The sequence below is a fragment of the Medicago truncatula genome, chromosome 8 (assembly GCF_003473485.1).
Source record: "Medicago truncatula cultivar Jemalong A17 chromosome 8, MtrunA17r5.0-ANR, whole genome shotgun sequence".
Lineage (NCBI taxonomy): Eukaryota > Viridiplantae > Streptophyta > Magnoliopsida > Fabales > Fabaceae > Medicago > Medicago truncatula.
Genome location: NC_053049.1, coordinates 24,837,431 through 24,862,010, shown reverse-complemented (window position 1 = coordinate 24,862,010; position 24,580 = coordinate 24,837,431). Strand labels below are relative to the sequence as shown.

The following is a 24,580-nucleotide window of genomic DNA, read 5'->3' as shown; positions in this document are numbered from 1 at the left end:
GTTTGAACCAATCTCGCTCGCTCCGTGCACCCCCTCGCAGGGAAGGGATGTGTTGCAAATAATGTTGTCAAACATGGTGTTTGGGCTTTGGATGTATTGGGCCTAAGTAAATGGATCAAAGATCCTTTTGGTCGGTCCAGAACAGGAACCAAACAGGCACTTAGAGTTATTCTCTCATGACAAGAAACAGTTTCCATATCTTAAATTCAAGTACACTTTAAAAATTATAAACTAAGAAAAAAATTCATTTATGAAATTACTTTTTTTAGAGATTATTTATGAAATCACTTGATAAATATAAAAGAAAATATTCAACATCAATTCCTATAAGATTTTAAAATAGCTAAAGAAAAACAATAATATTGCAATAATATGGACGAATTTCAATGTAAAAAGAAAATATAAAAATATTAAGATAAAATAACTTATTGGGTGAGAAAAAACAACTTTAACATAAAAGAATTGAAAGTAATTTTGGGATTTCTTTATTGGTAACAACATGTACTTTGGGGACGAGTACACTGCACGGTTACCTCATTCAAAATGAAGAGTCTATGTTTTTAGAAGTTTGTCCCCAGATCAAACAAACTTAGAAAAGACAATATCAAATATAATCACCAATCTCAGTTACATATAGCTTACAATAAAACTTAGGATTGCCTCATTAAAAAATGTTATGAGGTTTGGATTGTTACCATGGAACCTTCAAAGGCTATATAGGTTCAAATGAACCCACACAACTTATCTTTCCAACATAATGAAAGATTTATGGCAGAGTCCAACGCATGTGGATTGTCCATCAAACACACCGGTAATACCACACTTTTCTTTTAAGAAATACAAGTTTTTGGTCAAGCAGAGAAAAATATATCAAAACCTATCAAGAGTCCAATGTCCGATTTAAAACTGATATCTGACCCGAATCCCCATTTAACAAGAAAACTTCTAGAGGAACATAAGGAGAAGACATTGATGCACCAAACCTATAGGAGGGTTGCAACATTTTGCTGCCTTTTGCACAAGATATTGTTCTAAGACGTGGTCCAGTTCTCATTTGCCATATCTGAAAGGACATTATCAATCAATGAAACAAGTTAAGAAAAACTCCAACTAGAAGCCAAGACCCTAGAAGGCTTGTTCTATTGTTCACAGTAAGTCGATCATGAATGTTAAAATGTGTCAATGTCACACCAACCGTAAAAAGAACATATAATGAAGAATGCTAAGGTCACACCCCGATAATAATGAGCCAACTCATCCACTTTTTATATTCCTTAACTTGGTACCAGTTTAATTATTTATTATTAATATTATTTTGAACTTAACATAAATAAATGTTCCTCTTCCTGCGCACTTCAAGTTCAACCTCCCACCCGTCTCTTCAAGTTCAAGGATTTAGTACAAATAAATTTACCTTAGGAAACATGTTTTAGGAGACCATGACAACCATTATTTTTACTTCACATTTCAAAATCAAATTAAACCAAATCCAAATCACAAATTCACGGTTCAATCTCCACAATCTTTCTTCTTCAATTCAGACATCAAAGTTAGAACCGTTTTCAATTACTTTCACTCCCTGTTACTTTGTATTTGAACCCCATTAAAGGATTTCCATCTAGGTGCCCCTGTTTGCATATGGGTATTTGGTAAAATTTTAATCTTTGATTAAAATTTCATGGGGTTGTAAATAGGTTCTTTAATATCAAAGATGGGGCTAGATATGTACAAAAAAGGGCCATAAGGGCTTAGGACAGAGACCGATTGGAAGAACTGCCATGGAGCTTCCTGACATTGCACTGTGTTGGAGTTTTTATTTTCCGTTAACATTGCAGATAAATTCTAAAATAAAATGTGGTTTTCAACCTGTACAACCATTACTAGGTAAGGGAATAAAAGGTGGCTAATTATTATTGGAGTGTGTAAGAGGAGTGTGTTAGAGGGTGTGACCCTAGCAATACTCTTCATATCATTCTATAGTTACATATTTTTAATTTCAAAATTGCAGTGAAGGCTTTGGATGACTTTTGAGGTAGAAAAATATAAAGTTGAATAAAAGCCATACCTCGATAATTCCTTTTCTAGGTGCATGAATAGCCAAACACAAGCAGTAGTCACTCTTCATTGATTCATAACAAGTGGAGCTTGATGATGCTAAATCTTTATTCACCAACATCTCCATGAATAAACAGCTGGCATCCCTATATCCCTGCAAAATACTAAATTTTATATTAAGTGAATACAATGCCTTTTTTATTTGGAGATTTTTTGGAGGAGGGAAGGTCACAGACTTGGGACCAAAAGTTTTAAAAAAATAAACCTTCCACAAGCGAACCACCACAAGTGCTTGAGTATCAAGGAGTAATATGCGACCTAGTGAATCCGTTATAGCAGCCAATGTACCACTTGGTGATAAGGTTAGCTTTTCACCTTTCCTAGGATGATCCTTTATACATGTCAGAGGTGAAGCTGCATTGAAACATGAATTCAAAAGTCAGATAATTGGATTTAAATTTAGAAATCATGCAGCAAAAATGTAGCACATAGCTCTTAATTTTATCAGTTGATAGTTTTCTTGAAGCAGAAATGCAAAAGTCCATTAGTCCTGCTATAACTTTTCATCCCATAGATTAATGGACGGTTTTTAGCAAAGTATTCATGGTTTCCTCTGTTTCAGACTTCCTCATCAAATGACTTTTGCAAAGTCTGAATTTGCGGTAGGTTTTTTCTTCTAATAATAGTTAAGTTATATCAAGATAGCACCACCTTTCAAGTAGTATAAAATAATCATACTTAGCATGACACTATATGATTTTTGTTGTCTTAACTTTGGCCTGAGCATCTCTAACTCGATTATATGCACAATTATCTGTGCTTATTATAATAGAAAAGGCAAAACTGTGACGAGTGTTACTCATACCACGAGCAAATGGCTGAGGCTTCTGCTCCAATTTCTTTGGGGATTTCACTGGAGAAGTATGTTCACTCCGCCAAATCAACTTAGAAAATGACGCTATAGTGGAAAAAGTTGCAGGTACAACTTTAGACAAGATAGCTCCCACTAAAGACCTGCCTTTGTCCTCAGAAAGTCTTCCAAAGGATCAAACAAAACTCAATCAGTATAAACACAAAGACAATAAAAAACTTTTGAGCGTATTTGAATGAGAAAATATAATAATGGTCTAAGTACCTGTAAGCTGAAATCACAGCATCGTCTCCAACAGCCACTGCGCAATAATAACGTTGACTCGACTGCCCAATAATAAAAGCAGCTGAACTCAAATACCAGAAATAATATCAGACATCTTCCATAATCTACTGTTCAAACACCCACAATCATATCTTCCTCGAATGACTTATTGTTTTCTATTTTTTACAATCCATGAAACAAATGTTATTAATATTTTACCTGTTGTTCCATGAGCGGTGGAGGCATTATGCCAGTAATGGCTGCATCAGCACAAGTACCATACTTACCGATATTCCACAACTGGTAAGGTAATTTTTGTTGAGAATTATCAAAATCCTCAGAATCTTGGCCCTTTTGCTTTTGATTCCAAAGTTGAGCATGCGCTTCTTCAAACCATTTCTGCAGCATATTCTGCATTCACATTCACATTAATTAGAATCCTCGTACCCCAATTCAGTTCAGGCATTGGGTGGACAGTGAAAACCAACTACCTGAACAACAGAGCCATCAAAACGGGCAATGACACCTGGCATTATAAGACAAAACTCTTCTGAGGATGAACTATTATCTTGAATCAAATCTTTCTTCGTTCCACGAACTCTTAACTTCAAAACCCGTCCAGGATAAATCATCTAACATGTGTTGTAATCAATCAAATCATTGATATTGATACATATGAGTATATAAGAAATTTATAAAAACAAGTCTGATAAATATATTTACCTGCCTATGAATCAATTCAGCACGCAAGGAGTAAATGAGCAAGTAGCCAGAGGAGGTACCAGCGACGATGACGCGAATTTCGTCAAATACCAACCATTCTACGGCGGAGATGAATTCGGATTCGATAGGGGATAAATCGGGTCGGATCCTGATTGGAGATTGGGAGGAATCGGATGACCATGAGAGGAGGAGGATGGTGGATCGGTTGGCGAGGAGTATAGAGTGATTATCGATGGCGGAGAGAAGGTTCGGGTTGTCTACCACCCAACCGGGTTTTCCGGCTCCTACTTCACCCAATTCTTTGCAGGCTATGCATCCTAACTCCTTCTTATACGATCGCCTCTTCATTCCCATGCTTGCTTCCCGAATCGCACCACCCTTTAACGTGTTAGTTAATCACAATAGTTTCACTTGCACAGCAAATTACAAATAAAACAATAGGCAAAATGATTTATCTGGCTTTTTGCCTTCAATTATACTAGCGTAACTGTCCGCTTTTTCTACTGCGTTAAAGGCATATATTCTTCACCTTGTTTTTTGTATATAAAATAAATTAATATATAGTTTGTAGTTCGCAAATATAAGAACTAAAAACCCGATAAAAGCGATAACATATGTATACACTATATTTACTCTTATTTGTATAATTTAATTTTCACATAAATATGTATAACAGTTAAAATGTAATCCAATCTAACTAATATTAACTACTTCTATATACAATTAAACTTTAGTTGTTTATGTTGTCCATTGTTTCCGTCCTCTAACATTCATAAGTTACAACCTCTCTATACTGTGTGTGTTCTTAAGGAGATGAATGTAGTTTAACCTTTATTCAAATAAGGAAGTGTAGTTTACTCTAACTTTTAAAAAGAAGTACTTAAATCGTGTTCTAAAATTGAAATACGTACTACATGTATAAATGCAACACAATTTATAGGCCACAACATATTTTAACAACTTTACATTTTCAAAGATGGTTCAACCCAATCCAAGCATTCAAATTTTAATCATTCATCAAACATGCATTAAAAAAAAAAAAACTTTCATCTTTCCATCTAATTTGCTTTTGAAATAATGCCCAACACCACTGAGTAAGTTTCTTATTGTGTAGTCCTTCATCCAACCATAATCTCATCCACAATGGTGAATTGGAACTAATATATGTTTCATCATTCCACTTTTTTTTGCAAATCTTTCCTACCGTATGTCGGAACCTTCATTTTCTCAGGTTTTTATCTTCTCTAGGGTTTTCACAGCAAAGTGGCATAGAAATGAATAAAACAATAAAAAGATCACAATCATTTTTTTTGTGGGAAAAAAGATCACAAACATTTTAGTTCTAAAATAGCTACGCCTAAAAACGTACCATAAAGTAAAAACACGATCCAAAATTTCTTATGAATAGGACCACATAACTATAAGGGACAATTTTTATTTCATTAATCCTGCCAGAAGAAAAAACAGAAAAACATTACCAATTTTACTCTCCATAATGAATAGCTGCAAAATCCAGTATGAGAATAGACGGGCAATGACGACATGGACCCCTTGGTCAGTTTGGCCACTCCATGGTTTATGTGAAATACTTTTCATGGCCACATTTTTGAAACCCCAATTTCGTAGCCATGCATCTTAAGAATATTAAGGAAAGAAAATTGAGTGAAAAGCTAATTAAGAAACCTGTTATGAGCACTAATTGTTTAAGGAACCATTCATTGTGGAAGACAAAAGTCAACAACAACATTTAATTGCTCAAAAGAAACAACATTTCTCTAGGGATTCCAATCATCGGTCACCAAATCCTTTCTGAAGTGTGTCGTACATAAAAACCCGACCTGCAAGCACTGAAGTTGGTGTTTGTATTTTACCTGTTGCACATTACCCTAGAAAAAGAATGTGACGCGATGTCCCTGGTTCCCTATCTCACTATCTAGGCCACGCCTCCCCTACAATAATGAAGGCAAAATTGAAGAACAAATTTTTGTTGAGAACATAATAGGAAAGAAATGAAGGATATAATAGAAACAATGGATAAATATAAAATCACTAAAGAATTGTTTATTGCACTGAAACAAAAATCAAAAGAAAAATGCATGCACCATGGAACACTCAGGAAACCGCTATTGGTGGGTTGTTTCTTCATGACAGGAGAGCAATATTAAGTATGTGCTTATAAATTTCTGTAATTAGCAATATAAGAGATGTCCATTTGAGTTAGCAACAAGATCATAAGAAAGGATCAAGTATTCCATTGCAAAATTTAAACATGACGTACCAAAAAGTGATGGAGAAGTTAGAAGCAAACGGTGTCATTGAGGGGCCTTTCTCTGAATAATTGTTTAATAAATTGTGTAGAACTAAACCATTCAATTGTGAGAAATAGAATGGAAGCAGTTGTTTTTTTATGATTGTTTATGCAACTGTGAGAAAGAGAAAGGTAGCAATTATGTTTTTGTGAGTGTGATTAGTAGGTAAGCCAGATTTTTTTCAAAGAAAAACACAGTAGTTATGCTTTGGTGTGTGATTAGTGGGTAAAGCAGATTTTTTTTTAATAACTGCCATCAAGTAAGGGCATTTTGGGATGTACAAAAAATAATATTTCCTTTATTAATAGGTATAGATATATTAGCAATTGTGCAATTTTTGTCCCCATTTTCCTTTTGAAAAAATAAAAAATGCTCGTATCACTTTTTTTTTTAGGAAAGAAATTCATTGTTTTTTCATTAGCTATTTACAATCTAATAAATGACGACGGTCTATTATCATAAACGTGGCAGCTAACATGAGATGGGCTTGTAGAATCTAGATGTTACATCTTCAATTAAATCACCAGGCATGCATAATAATACATTTTCTCAAAATATTACACTGGAATAAAACATCACCACGACTATATTTAAATAAACATTTCCAACAGTCAACCAACATAAATATTTAAATCCAAGTAGCCATGTCGTAAGCCATACTACATCATCAAATATAACGTCATCTCAACAACTAAGTCAATAGCAATAAATAGTCATGAGATTGTTAGCCTGTAAATTCAACTATCTTGTTTAATATGGTCAACATTTGTTTGACTTTTTACTTTGCAGGAATCGAAGACTTTCTCATTCCAAGGTTGAAGATTTCGACAAAATAGCAAGCTAACGTGTGATTTGAAGTTCAATGGAACAAAGTCGAAGAGAGCTCGCGTCGAAGTCAAGCAATGAAGGCGGGAAAGCATGATTTCAAGCTTGGAAGTGATTTCCTTAGTGGAAACGTGGGGCAAGCAATTGTCCAAGATGAAGAAAGTGTTGATCATGAGGTTAGTTGTTTGCCAGTTAGGTTTTTATATAAATAAGTGTTTCCAAGCCATAAAATAATTTATAGAACCTCTCACCACATCGTCATCGGTGGCAGTCGGGACTTGTTTAACACAACAAGGATGTTGGATCAAATTCTGGTCATGATTTAATGGTAAATGAAAAAATGGGTAGAGGTGTTAAAACTTATACACATGTGTACATCGTTTGTTTAAGATTGGCATGTGAAACCTAAGGTTTGTTGTGATTTGAAGGTGCCTTTGAAATCACATAATGGTTCTTCTTCTTTGGGGAATGGTTTTCAAGCTACTCATTGTGTTTGTGATTATTACAAATGGAGGTTATGGCATTAGATATTTAGATCAATTCTTCATATTTCTTAACCCTCGATTTTCTCCTTATTTAGGTGATTTTATATTTGAGTGTGGTTGTTTTTTTGAGTTAATATTTGAGCGTGGTTGTTGTGACTTTAGTTGTGTTGATAAAGACGAGATTAGGTGAAATGATGATGTGTAAGAAGATAAAAGAGATTGATGGTGGTGTAGTGGTGTAGAATAGTAATAATGATGTTTTTAAATTTAAATTTTTTTAATATGTGGCATGCCATGTCATTAACGAGGCCACATGGCGTCTGATGTGGCATCTTCTGTTTGCCAAATCAGCAAAAATAGACTGCAGGGACCAAATGTCATTCATGAAGTAAAATGTAAGAATTTTAAAAACATTTATTTAAATGTAGGGACTATTCTCAAAATTGCATAAATTATGAGACCACAAACATATTTAACCCTTAATTTTTTTCACCACATAATAAAAAAAGACAAACACATGCTAAAAGAGATGAGACTTTTGAAAAATAAAAATAAAAATGTTAACAAGTATCCCTGGATCACTTTTCAAGACTTTTAAAAGGTACCCCCTCTGTTTCAAAATGAATGTCGATTTAGCCAATTGTACACATATTAATGAATAAAATGAAATAATCATTAGACATAACTCTTTTACTAAATTGTCTTTACTTTATAAGAAAAAGACAAACTTAAAGTTGCATTGAAAATTCTGTGAGAGAAAGGTTGGAGTATTTATCGAGGGTAAAGTTGGAAGAAACAATTAAAGTTGTATTGGAAATGTAAAGTGACATTCATTTTGAAACAAAACTTTTTGGCTAAAGTGACACTCATCTTGAAACGGAGGGAGTAACTTATTTTGAAAATTTATGTAAAGAATGCATCGTAAATTGAAGTATTTGACTTTTTTAATAAAATAATTTCTTCTTTTGAAATGCTTAAAAAATACTCCAGAGACACTCGTTAACCAGACTCAAATAAAACAAGATGGTGTGTCGGTAAAAACTGGCGTGCGTACAGTATGAAGTAATCCTATCCAATTAAAAATGAAGCAGCATTAAAAAATAGTATATGGCCCAACTTTGAAACCTTTATCTCGTCTTAAAACAAAAGAAAAAAGATATAATTCAGACCACATGTAGATAGAACCGGAGCCGCTGCTGTCTGAGTTCCAACTCATTCATTTTTCCTTTTCACCTTCCTAACTGCTCTTTCCAACATGCTCTACTTCAACTCAATGTAATGTAACATCTCCCTCACACTGTATTTATTGTGTTATGCTTATTTATTTACTTTACTGTAGCACGGACATTGAAGGCTTGTCCCGGTGTCGGACAATTGCCGTGTCCGACACGATACTGGCACTTGTGATTATATTGAATTATGTCATTTTCTTTAAATTTTATTGGTGTTGATGTGTCAGTGTCGTGTGTCGTGTCTGGTGTCTGTGCTTCATAATTACTGACTTATTTATTAATGTTGTCAGTGTGAGAGGAATGTCTGTTCCACACACTCCTTTGACTCATATTCCCAACAATTATTATTCAAGGCAACAACTTTTGAGCAATAGGTTGGATTGCGCTTGTACATTTTCCCCTCCAACAATCCCTAAATCAACATTGTCTTTTTCTGTTGATGCCGAACACCACAATGTTGAACAAGATTCTTTTGATTATTTGAACAATGTCGACTCTCTAAAATCTAATGATAAGGAGAGAATGAGGAGAATGAGAATAGGACTAGCAAACAAAGGAAGAGTACCTTGGAATAAGGGAAGGCAACACACTGCAGGTACCTTACATTCGACTTTATTTTACCATTTTTGGATCATTTAGTTGTTTAAGTGATTTATTATGAAACCAATTGCAGAGACCCGTGAGCGAATCAGGATGAGAACATTAGAGGCTTTGAAGGACCCCAAGGTGAAGTCAAGTAAGAGTCTTTGTTTAGATTGGAGTCTTCCTTTATTTTTGTGTTCACATCACAGTTTGACATGCCTTATTGTTGAAATGATTTAGGCAGGGTTTTAAGTAGAGGTTGCGGAGAATCGCAGTTAACTGCGGCCTCAATTGTGGTCATATTGTGGTTTTGGGAACATTAAAAACAGTTATGTTGCAGTGACCACTATTTAAAACCTTGATTTAAGGACTCTGAGATACTATTTTGGTTATGTGGTTCTTTTCCCTCATTAGTCAGATGCTAGTTGGTTTTGCAATATTTTTTTTTCTTTTACTTGGTAGTTCCTGTCCCATGATTCACTTCTGGACATTCATTATATTCATTTTCCCCTTCAACTAAAAAATTTTCAGGTGAAGAAAAAGATGGCTGAACATCCCCGTTGTCATAGGTAAACACAAGACCTAAAAAAAAATTATGTACGCCTCCTCAAGACAGATTGTAATCTTATACCCTGCAAAATCATGTTTATGTTATGTATGTAAAAACAAATTATGAAAATTATCAAGGATTAATTGAGAAGGAAAAATTATTTGGTCTTGAACTCTTCAGTTTCCATAATTTATTAATATTTCACACACAAGAAAGAATATTCATAATCCTTTGTTAATGTAACCAAAAAAAAAAAAAATCCTTTGTTAATAACATATCTATCTCTCTTTATAAGATATTAGGTTTTTATATTGGGCCTACCCTCACGCCTAGGATTGAACATTTGGAGCGTGACCAGAGTGGCTTGATAGCAAAAACCTGATAGTCGGTGACCCAACGGGTCCTGGATAGGCACTAATATCATATTAGGTTTTTATATTGGACCTATACGCAACCAACTTGTAGCGTGACCGGACTCAACCTCACGCCCAGGATTGAACATTTGGAGCGTGACCGAAGTGGCTAGATAGCAAAAACCTGATAGTCGGTGACCCAACGGCTCCTGGATAGGCACTGATATCATATTAGGTTTTTATATTGGACCTAACTCAACCTTACGCAACCAACTTGTAGCGTGACCGGACTCAACCTCACGCCCAGGATTGAACATTTGGAGCGTGACCGGAGTGGCTCGATAGCAAAAACCTGATAGTTGGTGACCCAACGGGTCCTGGATAGGCACTGATATCATATTAGGTTTTTATATTGGTCCTAACTCAACCTTACGCAACCAACTTGAAGCGTGACTGGGCTCAACCTCACGCCCAGGATTGAACATTTGGAGCGTGACTGGAGTGGCTTGATAGCAAAAACCTGATATTCAGTGACCCAACGGATCCTGGATAGGCACTGATATCATATTAGGTTTTTATATTGGACCTAACACAACCTTACGCAACCAACTTGTACGGTCAGCGGTGCCTCTCTTTATAAACTTTGGTCAGACCTTATCTTTAATCTATGTGGGGCTTGGTTATTCCAATAATATGGAATGTTCCTACTGTACATAATTCTGGTGGAAGAGCACAGGCAACATGCTTGTGATGATCGCATTGTTTTATTGTATGTTACTTGGCTTGGAGAAACCGATTGTAACATATACTAATACTACTAAAAGAAACAATGTTTTTTTAGGATATATAGCATCTGAATTTGCAAGTTATTGCTGTTTTTTTTCTCTAAGGGATATATTCATGGGCTTATTTGTCTAAACCTTGAGGTCATTCTATACTTTTATCCAATTTCTGTTACCCTTATTAATATAAGGGCTGCCTGGTGCACTAAAGTCCCGCATACGCAAGGTCCGGGAAAGGGTCTCACCAATTGGTGTATTGTACATAGCCTTACCCTGTTTTTTACACAAGAGGTTGTTTCCAGGATTTGAACCCGTGACCTTTCAGTCATGTGACAACAACTTTACCGTTGCATCGAGGTTGTTACCCTTATGTCTGAAAAAAATTCAATGTTGTTTGATGTTCTCTCCTGTAGCCACTTCAATAATATAATTAAGAACAAAAGAAACAGAAATGCATGCATATTTCACTTTTTTTTTTCTTTCTGCAAAAGTATATAATAGGGAGTACAAGGAATACTCAAAACCAATTACAAACAAATGAGAAATCAAACAAGAATCAGACCACCTCTCGATCATTTCACTGTGTTTTCAATAAGGAGTATGCTCTATTTCTATCCTTATCTGATAAATAAAGTAAGATTAAAATCAATGATAATGAATACAAGATGATAACAAATTATTCGGATTCAGATGATCAAGCCAACTAGAAACTAATTTCAATCTAGTTATAAACATCCTTCTAATAGTAATATATTCTACTAAGAAAATTGTTCTAGTATTGTAGTTGCAGCGAGGTATTGTTCGTCCTGTTGGTTTCAATTAGGTATACTATATACGTACTTGTAAATATTTTTAGACAGAAATTTTAGGTTGTCTTGATCTTTGGCATGAATAACAATAGAATGTAGCTAATGGCAATTCATTCTCCAATCTTTTACCAACCTTCCTGCAGTGATCAGATCAAGGAAAAGATAAGTTATTCTCTGAGACGTGTCTGGGAAGAGCGACTGAAGTCAAAGCGGGCAGGGGAGCAGTTTTTCCTCTTATGGGAACAAAACATAGCAAATGCAGCCAAGAAAGGAGGGAGTGGTCAAGATGAGTTAGATTGGGACAGCTATGATAAGATAAAAGAACAACTTGAGTTCCACCGAATTCTGCAGGCAGAGGAAAAGGAAAAAGAAAAGCTGATGGCAATTGTTGGAGCAAATAAATTCTTTCATTTGTGGACGGAAATCATAGCCAAAGCAGCGAAGAAAGGAGGGAGTGGAGAAGAAGAACTTGATTGGGATAGCTACGAAAAGATAAAAGAAGAAATGATCCTTCTCAATCAGCTTCAGCGTATTACAGAGAAGGCAAAGGCCAAAGAGATGGCAAAAATAAAAGCGGAGAAAGAAGCACAGATAAAAGCGATAAAAAAGGTAATGCTCACTCAAAAGAGAAAAGATCTCCGAGAGAGGACAAAAGCTAGAGAGAATATAAAGAATCAACCATACAAAAATGCAGAGGAAGACAAATGTGCCGAGGACGTTACTCAAGAATTCAAACTTGGCTCTAAATTAACTAAGGTAGGCATTCAATATTTTCTCATTTATTGGCTGTTTATAAATGCAACATGATGAGTCAATTAAAAATGAGATTAGTGTAAGTATTGAGATGACAGAATGAATTAAATCTCAGCTAAAATGTGCAATTATAGATTAGTGAAAGGCAAAGGAGAATACTGAGCAAAGTTAGTTCCCATTTTTGGACTTATAGAAATAGGAATTTTAATTGTTGAATCCATTTTCTGTCAAGAGCTTTTTCTGTTGAAATTTGAAAACACTTGCATTATTGGTTTGACTTATTAGAAACTTAATGATGATAGCATGTATTTGGATTAAGGATAGAAGCAGATTAAAAAGGCATTTATCTTAGGAATATGCCATTTTGAACATAGTATTCTAGAGTGATGTATAAATCTTAAAATTCTAGCTGCAACCTTGATTGTTATATTCAATTGAGTATTTTGAGCCCGACCCTTTTTTTTGTTATTTAATATGTATGTAATCATCCTTGCTACTTTTTTTTTAGTAAAAATAAAAACTACGGGAAAGGTGAAATTACTATTAAATATTAATGAAAGTGGCACTAACGAGTAACGACGGTATGATTTCCTTTTAGCTACTAATGATGGTATGTTTTTCCTGTCTTCAGAATCATGTAAATAACATCATCAGAAGTGAAGTAGCTAGAGAAGGAGACGTTATTTATTCCAATTTTCCAACTCACGGTAAATTGGATTTAGAGCTTATCAGAAGAGAGAAAATGCAGAAAAAAGTATCACTTGCAGATCAGATACAGGCTGCTAAAGTCATAAAGGGGAAACTCCATTGATATGGAATCTTATTTGCATTCTAATCTATGATGCACGGACACGTGTCGCGTCCGACACCAACACTTGTAATTACACTGAATTATGTTATTTTTTTAAATTATTAGCTGTGTCGGCGTGTCAGTGTTGTGTCCGGTGTCCGTATCCGTGCTTCATAGATTCTAATACAGGTTTACTTGAAATATTGTGTATGTATTTTAGTTTGTACCATGTAACAGAATAGTGTATGAGGTATATGCAAAACAATGTAAGCAGTTTGTTTGTTGTAGACTAGGAAACTGGTCTGAGTATTTTAATCTTGGGATATCCGTGCTTTAATTTGGTTTTGAATTTCAACATTTTTGTTCTTATTCCTTTTTCTCTGTTTCTTTGTAAAGAAAAACACTCATCTCTTGTTTTGTGTAGTTATATAGATAGGTAGGTAGATGACAAAAAATAAGGCACATTGAAGTTAAGTGCATTTCTACTTGGATTTCATGATATAGAACATGTAATCACTTCTTGGCATAGGAATTATCTGTATTTGGCTATTGAAAGTTAGGTCATTTCAGTTGATTATTCAAAGTTTGATTTGCTTAACAAATTTTGCAATTTCAAAACCTTTTTGCATAGTTAAAGCTTCAAATACCTTTGAATCTAATAATGAAAGGGTTTGCCATCAACTAGCAGCAACGACACCATTAACATCTCTCATTGTAACACCAATACCCCACTACGTTCCGTTCTCTATCAAACCAGTTCCGTCAATGTTAAGCTTAATACAACCACTAAGAGGGGGTGGCCCAACAAACATCAGAAACAAATTTGAACTTCCATTCAGTATCTTCAACAACACCACAATAGACTTTTGTGCCTTTTTGAATAAGGGTGGTCACATCAATCTCTTCAAAACATTTTTTATTGGCTTAAATGCTCTTTTGGTCCCTTAAATATTTTTATTTGATATCGCTTTGGTCCCTTAACTAAAAAAAAGATTGTTTGAGTACTTTAATTTAATTTTCGTTACATTTTTTTGTCCCTTCCATTAGGTTTTTGTTAGGTTTAATAAAAAAACGTTAAGTGTGGTACACGTGTCATTTTGGCATTGGCTCTGGAAATATTAAGGGACCAAAGTGATACCAAATAAATACTTAAGGAACGAAAGGAGCATTTAAGCTTTTTTTATCATCTTCTTCATCTTCATCAAAACCTTCATCATATTCATCAATTAAATCCAGAAAAAAAGGAAATAATAAAAAAAAAACTATAAAAAATAAAAAATATCCACTGATTCATCTTGCAGGACATTGATTCATCTTCAACCCAAATCCATAACCCCTCTTTTATTTAACCATGCCCAAATTCATCTTGCAAGACATTGATTCATTTTCGAGTTCAATAACTCATCATCAACAGTCATCGTCGCCGTTTCTGGGAGGATCTACTATCCACTGTCGTTTTTCTAGATTCAAGGTTTTGTTGAGAGAGAAAAATGGAAATGGTTTTAGGAAACTATGAAGAATAAGATTGAAGAAATGGTGGATTTTGGGTTCTAAATTGGTAAAGATTGAAAAAGATTTTTTTCTGGGTTGGTGTGTTGTTGATGATGAAGATCATGATGAAGAGGATGAAAGGAGACGGAAGAAGAGGAATAGTACAAACCCTAACGTTTTTTTTTTTATTTTTTTTAACAGAAGGGACCAAAACAGGTAACAGAGATAAAGATAAAGTACTCAAACAATCTTTTTTTTAGTTAAGGGACCAAAGCGATACCAAATAAATACTTAAGGGACCAAAAGAACATTTAAGCCTTTTTTATTTTTAACACACCATATTTCATAACATAGGACAAACACGTGAACTAAAACATCCTCATATAAATTAATTACTCATGTTATAAATAATGATTGAGATCTAGTGCCGCCTCATAACCATCCAAACAATGATAACATCCATGAAGTCAATATTTATAAGCAAAAGACAATTTGGTAATAGTCATAGACAAAATGTGAGTTAAGATCCTCTTCATTTGTTAGTCTCTCAATTTCTTCTATTTAGAGAGATAAAGAGACAAAGAAGTTTGAAAATAATGAATAGTAATGGAACTCACTTAGCGGTAGGACCCATTATATACTTGTATCTATCGCTTACCAAATGACATTGTCCATTTATTTTAAGCAAATGGAGAGGATCTTAACTCAAAATGTATATATTAATTACACTATCAATTTTTCTTAATCCACAGTAAAATTGGAAAAAGGTCCTCTAAAAAAATGGCAAAGGGACTAACAAAAAACGACGAATAAAAAATATATAAATTAATGTCGTGATACAAAAATGAATCCAATCTACTTAATTAGCTAATAGGGCTTACCCCAACACTCAATTCAAATTAATTGGTTCGATCATAAATAGCTGTGAACGTCATGGTAGCAAAAGAGGTCCCAGTTCCTGATGAAGATGAATCATCTTGATTCCCTGAACCTGCCAACAAAGAAGTACATGTACTTTCCATTTCAGCCTTACCTCTTTTGTTCCCTAGGTCATTGGCATCTACAAATTCAAATATCATGCCTGGTTTTATCATATTATCATCGTTCACATCTTTTTCACCAATAAGCATTTTAAGCACAGTGGACATAGAAGGCCGGAGCTGAGGAGAGTCCTGCGTGCAAAGAAGACCAACCTTGCAAAATTTGACTGCCTCCTCAACATTTAAGTCCCCTTCTAGAAAAACATCCACCAAATTTTTTAGCTCCCCTTCCTCGTACAAATCCCATGCCTGCATGACACATTATATGTCAGTCATACATCAAGAGTAGAATTTCTACTTATCTACTTGATAATATAATGTCCTTTAACATCCTACCGCTGCATTCTAAGGTATACCCCATCAAAAGATACACCATTGATCCCTTTTTATTAACCGTTGATATATTGTTTAAAAATAAATGAGTGGTAGAGATTTATTTTATTAGTTTTAATCATAAAGATCAATTAATTTTTATTGTAATATAAGGGAGCACCAGTGCAGCCATTTTGAAAGAGAACAACTTAGAATCAGTAATTTCCCTTATTTTTTTCTTCTCATAGGACAAAACTTCAATGAAGACCAGTCAAGCACAAGTTGTGCCGACCAATGGTTCTTAAAACTGAATTACAAATAGGTATATTAAGCCCCTTTGAATGCTGCATACAACAAGGGTGTACGGAACAAATAGACAGCAATACAAACTGATTTTATACACCATCTAGACACCAAACATTAGCTATGTTGAAGCCATTCTTTCCATTGATATTGATGAATCACCTGTGCCTACCCCGTCCCCTTGACCACCCACCTTAAGTGTCTCAAATATCCCATTTGTGGACATCTGATAAAATGTGAACAATATATAGAAGATTAGCATGACCCCTGTGCAAGAATCAACCGTATATCCTAACAGGAATCGTAAATTCATTCACAATTCAGATCAAAGAAATATATGAGATGGAATCTATGTCCAATTCGCTCTAAACCTTGAAACCATGAATGTACAGATTCCAAAGTTTGAGGGAATAGGTTTTCATTCCTTGACACTTAACTTAAAGAAACCATTCTCAAGTATGTCTTGAATCTACAAATTTGATATTACTAAAAGCTCGTTCATTTGGGATATCTACATAGCAGGCTTAACAGTTACCTAATATGTTTTGCAACCTCCAATTGAAATTTGAGAATGAGCTGTAAGTTCAGAAGGTTAAACTTTATTTTGGATTGGTCCTTAAGTTTTATTTTTTCCGACTTGGTCCTTTATGATATTTCGTTTGCACTATTAGCCCTTAAGTTATCTTGTTACATTGTAGTCTTTTATGTTATATTTTTGGAATATTGGAACCACAGTTTTTTTTGTACAATTAGAGATGAACAACATTCAAGTGTCCATTTGTCACACCTCACTAAAGATAAATGACTCATTGTTTTAGGATTGTAAATATTAACCATTCCTACTAAAAGAAGACATTGTTGTGAACAATGAGATACTTTGGTTTTAAAAATTTTGGGTTTGAGAATTTAGAATTAATTAAGAAAAAGTGAGAATAAAGCTTATCTGAATTTGAACATATCTGACATGTCTAAGTAAGTTTTATCTTATTAAAAATGTCACATGTGCTTTTTTTGTAAAGGAACTTGTTAAAAAGGCTACCAGTGAAAGTATAATGTAACATAAAGGACCAATTCAGGAAAATAAAACTTAAATGACCAATTCGGGAAAATAAAACGTAAAGGACCAATCCAGGAAAAAGGTCAGACTTAAAGGACCGCAGGTGTAATTTTGCCACAGACATAATCTGTGGTCTTCTAAGCTACAACTTTAAAGACTAACATTTTAACCTAACCTCCTAATGTACATGATATGTTAAAGATGGCTATAATAAGGGAGCTCAAGGGACTACCATGAGAAAGGAGGAAAGAAAGTGGTGACGGGGATGAACATAAACTCTTAAGGAAATGTTTGATTGGAGGATTTTGGAGGGGATTACTTACTTTTCTTGTTTAAATTAAGGACACTATAAAATATTTTTAAAAAAGAATGAAGTGCTATTGAAGTATTATATGATCATTTATCATGTTGTTCATTCAATTTCTTGAAAATACCACAACATATAGGCATGTCCCTCCAAAATAAATTATACTTCTAATAAACCGATATCCAATTAATAGGTTGTTTAAAACACCGTCAATATGGGAGCATATGTCGTAGCAACAATATATCTGAAGGGATTTATTTATGAAAACAAAGACTTAGTGACAGATAAAGAAAGTGAAATGACATTGAAGGAGCTCCAAGAATAAAATTCTCTGTTGACATATGTCAATCTCAAATAATATTTCACTCACACCTTATACAAGTTTCTGTTATTCAATATTTTCACAAAGAAAGAACCTTACCCTTGTCAGAAGATATTGTTCTTTAACAGGTAAGCGTCTGTTTGTGTTGGGCCTCCCACTAACAATTTCTAATAGTAGCACTCCAAAACTATAGATGTCTGATTTTCTTGTCACTTGATTTCGTATTGCATACTCAGGTGCGACATAACCACTACAAAACCAAACAGGGCATGGTAGGAAGGAAATCAGGGGAGTGGAACCAAAATATTTTCTTAAATTTAATAGGCCTAACAAACTTGAAATTTACAAAATCTGTCATTTACTGGTATTAACTAACTAAAAAACTATACAACAAGTAAATAAAGAAAAGTGAACTTACGCAGTTCCAGCAACCCTTGTACTAATATGAGTCAGGTTTGGGGGGATAAGCTTTGCAAGGCCAAAATCTGAAATTTTGGGTTGGAGATCTATGTCAAGTAATATATTGCTGGCTTTTATATCTCTATGAATGATATGTGGTCGAACCTCTCCATGAAGGAATGCAAGCCCTCGAGCAACACCTATGCAAATGTTGCGCCTTACAAGCCAACTGAATTTAATGCTACTATGGCCTGAACCTATAAACTCATGATGACTAATACATTATTATGATATGTAAGACTCATTTGAATAAAAATTTGTCCCTAAATATAAACCTCTTTTCAAATTACTAGATCCATTTATTATTATTTCCTTGAACATACCCCTAATTAATACTACTAACTTATCTTGCAATATGAAAAGTCAAATTTAACACTTATACAAACAATGGACAATTTGGTGATATTAACACAAAAAATAGACACATTAATTGCACTAACAAATTTTCTTAAGAAATGTGAAAAAAGCAAAGGGGGTTTATATACAAGGACGGAGAGAGTATAAATTATGACAAATCACTTACCAAGAAGTGTTTGTGCTAGGCTATTGTTCTCAAGATAGCCATATACCAAAATTCTATGATTGTCTTCCACACAACAACCATTCAACTTCACAAGATTCTCATGCTCTATACTAGAGATCACCTTGATTTCTGTCAAGAACTCTTGGACCCCTTGTTTTGATTCAGCTGATAAAACTTTTATAGCTACCATGCATCCATCTCTCAACTTTCCCTGTACAGTGGAGGATGCTATCAGTCACTAAACAAGAAATATTGGTAAAAGCACAAATATATTTGTTTGTGAATTCTAGGCGATTTCATACTAATGCAATCACCTTATAGACTGATCCAAAACCTCCTTGCCCTATCTTGTTTGCAAGACTAAACCCTGAAGTGGCAATTCGCAATTCCTTATAAGTGTAAATTTTGACATTGTGAAGTTCTGAAATATCTGTTGCAACATAGAAACATTAACTTAATTAACCATAATCATTTTGAAATAGATCAAAGTTTTGAATATATATGTAGGGAATGTATTAATCACATGGTTTTAATAGGTTTTAAAGCTGAAAGCATCTTAACTGTTGGTTTTAATGTGATGGATGTTAATTACTCCTCTCATCTCTCAATATAACAACTCCCCTCCTCTCACTTGATACATCTCCTATATATAAAAACTTATAGAAACATCTCGGCCAAAGGTTTTTTTGAGAAAAATTCACCCACATTAATTTTTATATATATATAAACCATTATTTACACTTGAATAAAAGGCAAGCGGGCAACAAGCTGCGCCGCTAGACCTTTTTGGATGGCAAAACCAATCCTCGTGAACACAACATTCATAGACCTATGAGACATGACATTGCTATGCATGACCTTTTGAACTCTATGTAAAAGTCAACAGCCTCTGGTGCTAGGAAACCGAAAGTGTCAAAAATGTTGGTTGTCAGAACACGCTTTCTCATGTTCAGCCATTTTGCTTGACGCAGCTTTTAATGAAATGGAATTATTAGAATAAGTTTACTTTATAGAATTGCTAAAACAGATCAAGTCATAGAGCAATTAATTGAATCCATATATAATATCGAAGGAAAGGGAGAAGATGATCTATAAATTGAGATCACAGATTACCTATATCTGTTCCGGTGAATCGTGTGGATGAAGAAGACCTAAAAAATTGAGAGCAACAAGTCATGAGAGTAACCGCAGTGCAGTACAGTGCTCCAATTGATCAAACAAACTTAAACTGTGAATTAAGAGATAAATGAGAATCAACATATCATCAAATACTTCCAAAAGCTTGAAAATCCATTCTGATATTGACAATATTGAATCTTGAATATTTAATTTCCAAACTAATATTAATAATTAAATGAAACATATAATAATAGTACTATTAGTTATTCTAGCTTAGCCAGTCAATAGGCAAATAAAAGTCAAATTTAATTTAAATAGTATTTATTTGAACATGAGATTGAAGGTCAACCAACCCATATCTCAGTAGAATATAGTATATATAATTGAATGAAAGTAAATCCAAAATGAGGAAAGAAATAAATAAATGTTGAAAATAGGTAGAAAGAAAGAAAAGGGAAATTATAGAAAGGGAGGTGAAAAAAGAAACCTGAAGTAAAACCAAGCACGGCTCCAGGCAGTGCAGTATTGTGTTGTGAAATTCGTTGATTCAGGATTTCTTTTCTCGCGTCGAACAAGAAAATGTGAGAGAGAGAGAGAGAGAGAGAGACTCTGTATGTATGACTTTTAATCAAAATTGTAATGCTTTTAAGGCGACCGCTGGTTCGGTGAAGTTGATCTATTTATTGTCATGTTGAACTTCCAAAACACCCACCAGTAATACATGTCTATTTGGTGAGAATTGTTCTTGACACGTTGCATATGACTAAGACACACAAGTAATTTACGTTTTTTGCCACCTCGACAATTATGCAGACAGTGGGTTCTGTATAATTCTAAAGCATTTTCAATCAATTTTTCGGTCAGTTTTTATCTGTAATGAAACTCGATCATAAACAAGAAAAATACAATATCTTTTACAATTATCCATAATTAAATCAAACCGACATTAGGTTCAAATTACACAAACGTTTGAAATTGATCAAAACGTTACAAAGTGTCCATAATTAAACAACTCATTACACATCATTAAATTAAATCCCTACTTACATTCAACGCAATTGCATATAGAACGAACATACATATATAATATATTATCTTCCACCATATTTCAAAACATAAATCCGACGTCGCTATCGTCTTCAATTAGCCAAGACATATAGCTTGCCGTTTTCCATGCGTATTCATCTCCATTTTCTCCTAGGTCTATGTATGGCATTTGACCAAACAAGTGACGAGTATATTGATTTTTACCAAGATGCTCAAAATAAGTGTTAAGTTGTGTCTTCAAATCATCAAGAGAGTCCTTCGGCGTTTTCATAACCTTAATTGTCTTTTTAAAAGCGGAGTACCTAACACGGCCTTCAATTTTTGCAACCTCGGACATGTTTCACTTGACAAAAGCTTTAAGAAAAGAATCATAAATTAGAACAAAATTAAATGAAAAGTAATAACGAATAAATCAAATGCGTAAAAATTAATAACGAATAAGTATTGCACTAGTTTCACCACATAAAAGTCATATTATCATATATATCAATATAAATTACATAATTTTAATTATATATTGGCCACAAAAAATTGGCGTTACAATTTCGATCCCAAAATATACGTCGGTGTAATTTCTACCAAAAAAAAGGACTAACACCGACAAAAAAATCACTCATTAAAGACCAAGTGATTGGGGAAGATCAAGTGAAATAGAATCTTCCTCATCTTCCGCAATAACTTCAAATTGTTGCTTTGGTTTTTCGGGAGTGTCCAACAAAATAGGCGCCGCTTTGTTTGACTCCTTCTGTGGTTTCGGCGATTTGTTTCCACTTTCAATAGCCATGAGCTTTCGGAACAACTCATGTTGATCCAAATACTCATCTTCCCAAGTCACCGCATCTTCTTTCTTGTGATTGTGCCACTCCGTAGATGATGGTGGTAGTGGACAACCATTCTTAAAGTAAATAAGCACGAAATGATTCGGAATTACCCCAAGGCACATGATGGGAGTTTTTTGCTTACCCGGGGTGGTTGCCCTCTTAGTGGGAAAAAAGATTCCGAGTTTCAAACTTCAAGATTTGTCAACACGACCACACACCTTTCGTAGTAATTAGCAACAATGTGTCTCATGTCTGGAAAAGTCAACCATTTATCGACAAGATGTGCACAACCTTTCATATTTGCGGGAGGATGTAAGCCATTTAAAATGTAGTTATAACGATCCTCACCCGCAAATACTTCAACATAATCATCTCTATGATCTTTCAACTCTTGAATAAGATGTGTACGAATCATGATATGATTTTTTTCGGTCAAGCCCATGAACTCAGCTATAGCCCGAAATCCACAATGTCCATCGCCTAAAACATCCAACACATTTTCAATAAATGGAAGCATGAAGCGTGCAATATAATCAATAGGCCTCATAACCAGGATAGCCTTAGGCTTTGGATACCGAGAAGGTGGTGGAAGTGGGGAAAGTGATGTTTTACTAAGACGAACACATTTTTTTTCTTTTATATGATGATGTTGTTGGTGATGGTGACGGTTCACTATCCGGATTTTGGGAATCAACAACCTCCCACGAAGAAAGGACCCGACTAGTCGATGTAATTTTTCCTTTAGACCTCGCAATGTCCACTTTTTTTTTGGCTCCCTTCGTTGGTACTTTTCGTAGTGGTGGAGACATCATGGTGGTTTCAGGAAATGCCAACTGCCGCAAACCCTCTTTGACTTCAAGCTTCATTTGAAAAGGGAGTTTCTTGAGACATTCTACAATAGCCTTCAACTCAACCTCGACAAAAAAGACCAACTTCATTACTTTCTTCGCCCATACGTAACCTATGTCAATGGTGGTGTATCTCATCCAAGAAAATTGGCTTCTCTTCAAGGAGTTTAGTAGCAATTTCGCATGCACATGGTAACCCGTAAGATGTCCTTTGAACACAACCACAAATTTCCTTGTCCATGCACAAAGTTTCCCTACAATGTGTCTCTTTCAAAGCAATGTTGTCGAAAGCATATCTAGACACATGACCACCTAAGTCGGAGTACAAAGTGACATCTTTGAATCTATGTTCCAACACGGTAACGCTCTGTCCAAAGGTTGTTTGTATCACAGTGAACTGAAGCACCAACATGTCATGTATTTTCTCCCAACAAAGTACCCAAATCACCCACACTATTGTCCAAATATTTCTTTACTAAAGCATGAGCCGATTCTACCCTGTTGGTGATTCTGCAACCAAGATGCAACACATGGTATGTCCATGCCCTCACTATTTTCTCCTTCACTTCATTCAAGGTAGTCATGGCATAATTTAGGAAAATTGGGAAATCACTACATGAATCTTTGGTTTCACTACATAAATCACTTCACTTATTTATGGGAAGATAAAGTGAAATAGAATATTCCTCATCTTCCGCAATAACTTCAAATTGTTGCTTTGGTTTTTCGGGAGTGTCCAACAAAATAGGCGCCGCTTTGTTTGACTCCTTCTGTGGTTTCGGCGGTTTTTTTCCACTTTCAATAGCCATGAACTTTCGGAACAACTCATGTTGATCCAAATTCTCATCTTCCCAAGTCACCGCATCTTCTTTCTTGTGATTGTGCCACTCCGTAGATGATGGGGGTAGTGGACAACCATTCTTCAAGTAAATAAGCACGAAATGATTCGGAATTATCCCGAGGCACATGATGGGAGTTTTTTGCTTACCCGGGGGTGGTTGTAACACCCCGTTTTCCCAACTTGATTTTTTTTTTTTTTTTTTTTTTTAAATCAGAGCAAACAACTAAAACAGGATGCTACACTTCTTTCAAATATAAACATAGTATAATTACTATTTATTTCAATCATCTCATGTCATCAATTTAAATCTCAATGCAGCGGAAAACATTTAAATTCAACATCGTGTTGGCACAACGACCTCAACTTAAACAACTTATTAAAATCCAGTTTAAACAAATCTTCAATGTAGAATCATAATAAATACGCAACACATGGAAACCAAGCAAGATCCCCATCCCCTTACGTATCAGAGCGACCCTAAGACGACATGTGAGAGAGTCAACTCACTTCAACAGCTATCCTTGATTACCTGAAAGTTACACACGTAGAGGCAACATTTCCAAGAAGAAGGGGTGAGATTTCACATTCAATAATAATAAGCATATAATTCATCAAATGCATTTAACAACTTAAACATCATTAATTAATAATAATAATTCTTCATATAGTACTTCATTAATAATTCATTGAAAAATGACAACTTAATG

At 34.6% G+C, this 24,580-nt stretch overlaps 3 protein-coding genes, 1 long non-coding RNA gene and 1 other non-coding gene across 6 annotated transcripts; 2 read left to right on the top strand and 3 right to left on the bottom strand.

The window, feature by feature from the left end:
• Positions 1–454: 454 nt before the first annotated feature.
• LOC25502541 (rab3 GTPase-activating protein non-catalytic subunit) lies at positions 455–4,363 on the bottom strand. The gene is made up of 8 exons (XM_013590089.3): positions 3,914–4,363; positions 3,682–3,822; positions 3,410–3,601; positions 3,191–3,252; positions 2,921–3,090; positions 2,321–2,469; positions 2,066–2,209; positions 455–1,063 (listed from the first exon to the last, which is right to left on the bottom strand). Exons 1-8 carry the CDS (start codon positions 4,265–4,267, stop codon positions 881–883), a joined length of 1,395 nt encoding a protein of 464 aa, XP_013445543.1. The 5' UTR covers positions 4,268–4,363; the 3' UTR covers positions 455–880.
• An 862-nt stretch (positions 4,364–5,225) lies between these two features.
• Positions 5,226–6,425, bottom strand: LOC120577674 (uncharacterized). Its single transcript, XR_005643644.1, has 3 exons — positions 6,192–6,425; positions 6,016–6,096; positions 5,226–5,862 (listed from the first exon to the last, which is right to left on the bottom strand). It is a non-coding gene; the product is annotated as an uncharacterized lncRNA (long non-coding RNA).
• Positions 6,426–8,655: 2,230 nt separating this feature from the next.
• Positions 8,656–13,752, top strand: LOC25502540 (uncharacterized). Its single transcript, XM_013590088.3, has 6 exons — positions 8,656–8,807; positions 9,055–9,359; positions 9,438–9,490; positions 9,878–9,915; positions 11,984–12,596; positions 13,225–13,752. The coding sequence occupies exons 1-6, from the start codon at positions 8,788–8,790 to the stop codon at positions 13,402–13,404; spliced, it is 1,209 nt and encodes a 402-aa protein (XP_013445542.1). The 5' UTR covers positions 8,656–8,787; the 3' UTR covers positions 13,405–13,752.
• Positions 13,753–15,667: 1,915 nt separating this feature from the next.
• Positions 15,668–21,000, bottom strand: LOC25502539 (cold-responsive protein kinase 1). 2 transcript variants are annotated; one of them, XM_013590087.3, is made up of 7 exons: positions 20,804–21,000; positions 20,311–20,425; positions 19,512–19,627; positions 19,198–19,408; positions 18,634–18,700; positions 18,315–18,465; positions 15,668–16,163 (listed from the first exon to the last, which is right to left on the bottom strand). In XM_013590087.3, exons 2-7 carry the CDS (start codon positions 20,372–20,374, stop codon positions 15,774–15,776), a joined length of 999 nt encoding a protein of 332 aa, XP_013445541.1. In that variant the 5' UTR covers positions 20,375–20,425; positions 20,804–21,000; the 3' UTR covers positions 15,668–15,773. The 2 variants fall into 2 exon arrangements, with proteins under 2 accessions (XP_013445541.1, XP_013445540.1); XM_013590086.3 differs by having other exon boundaries at positions 18,634–18,871; positions 20,804–20,998.
• On the top strand, positions 16,739–16,842 carry LOC112417659 (U6 spliceosomal RNA). Its single transcript, XR_003008252.1, has one exon. It is a non-coding gene; the product is annotated as a U6 spliceosomal RNA (small nuclear RNA).
• Positions 21,001–24,580: the final 3,580 nt, after the last annotated feature.

Excerpts from the sequence above, each read along its gene's own strand:
- LOC25502540 (XM_013590088.3), top strand. The coding sequence starts at position 8,788 with ATGCTCTACTTCAACTCAAT. Across the intron at positions 8,808-9,054 it reads ATGCTCTACTTCAACTCAAT|TGTGAGAGGAATGTCTGTTC; the intron begins GTAATGTAACAT and ends TAATGTTGTCAG. Across the intron at positions 9,491-9,877 it reads AGGCTTTGAAGGACCCCAAG|GTGAAGAAAAAGATGGCTGA; the intron begins GTGAAGTCAAGT and ends AAAAATTTTCAG.
- LOC25502541 (XM_013590089.3), bottom strand. The coding sequence starts at position 4,267 with ATGGGAATGAAGAGGCGATCGTATAAGAAGGAGTTAGGATGCATAGCC. Across the intron at positions 3,823-3,913 it reads CTGAATTGATTCATAGGCAG|ATGATTTATCCTGGACGGGT; the intron begins GTAAATATATTT and ends AACACATGTTAG. Across the intron at positions 1,064-2,065 it reads CTAGAAAAGGAATTATCGAG|ATATGGCAAATGAGAACTGG; the intron begins GTATGGCTTTTA and ends ATGTCCTTTCAG.
- LOC25502539 (XM_013590086.3), bottom strand. The coding sequence starts at position 20,374 with ATGACTTGTTGCTCTCAATTTTTTAGGTCTTCTTCATCCACACGATTC. Across the intron at positions 19,409-19,511 it reads GTTTTGGATCAGTCTATAAG|GGAAAGTTGAGAGATGGATG; the intron begins GTGATTGCATTA and ends TCCACTGTACAG. Across the intron at positions 18,466-18,633 it reads ACAAGGGTTGCTGGAACTGC|TGGTTATGTCGCACCTGAGT; the intron begins GTAAGTTCACTT and ends TTGGTTTTGTAG.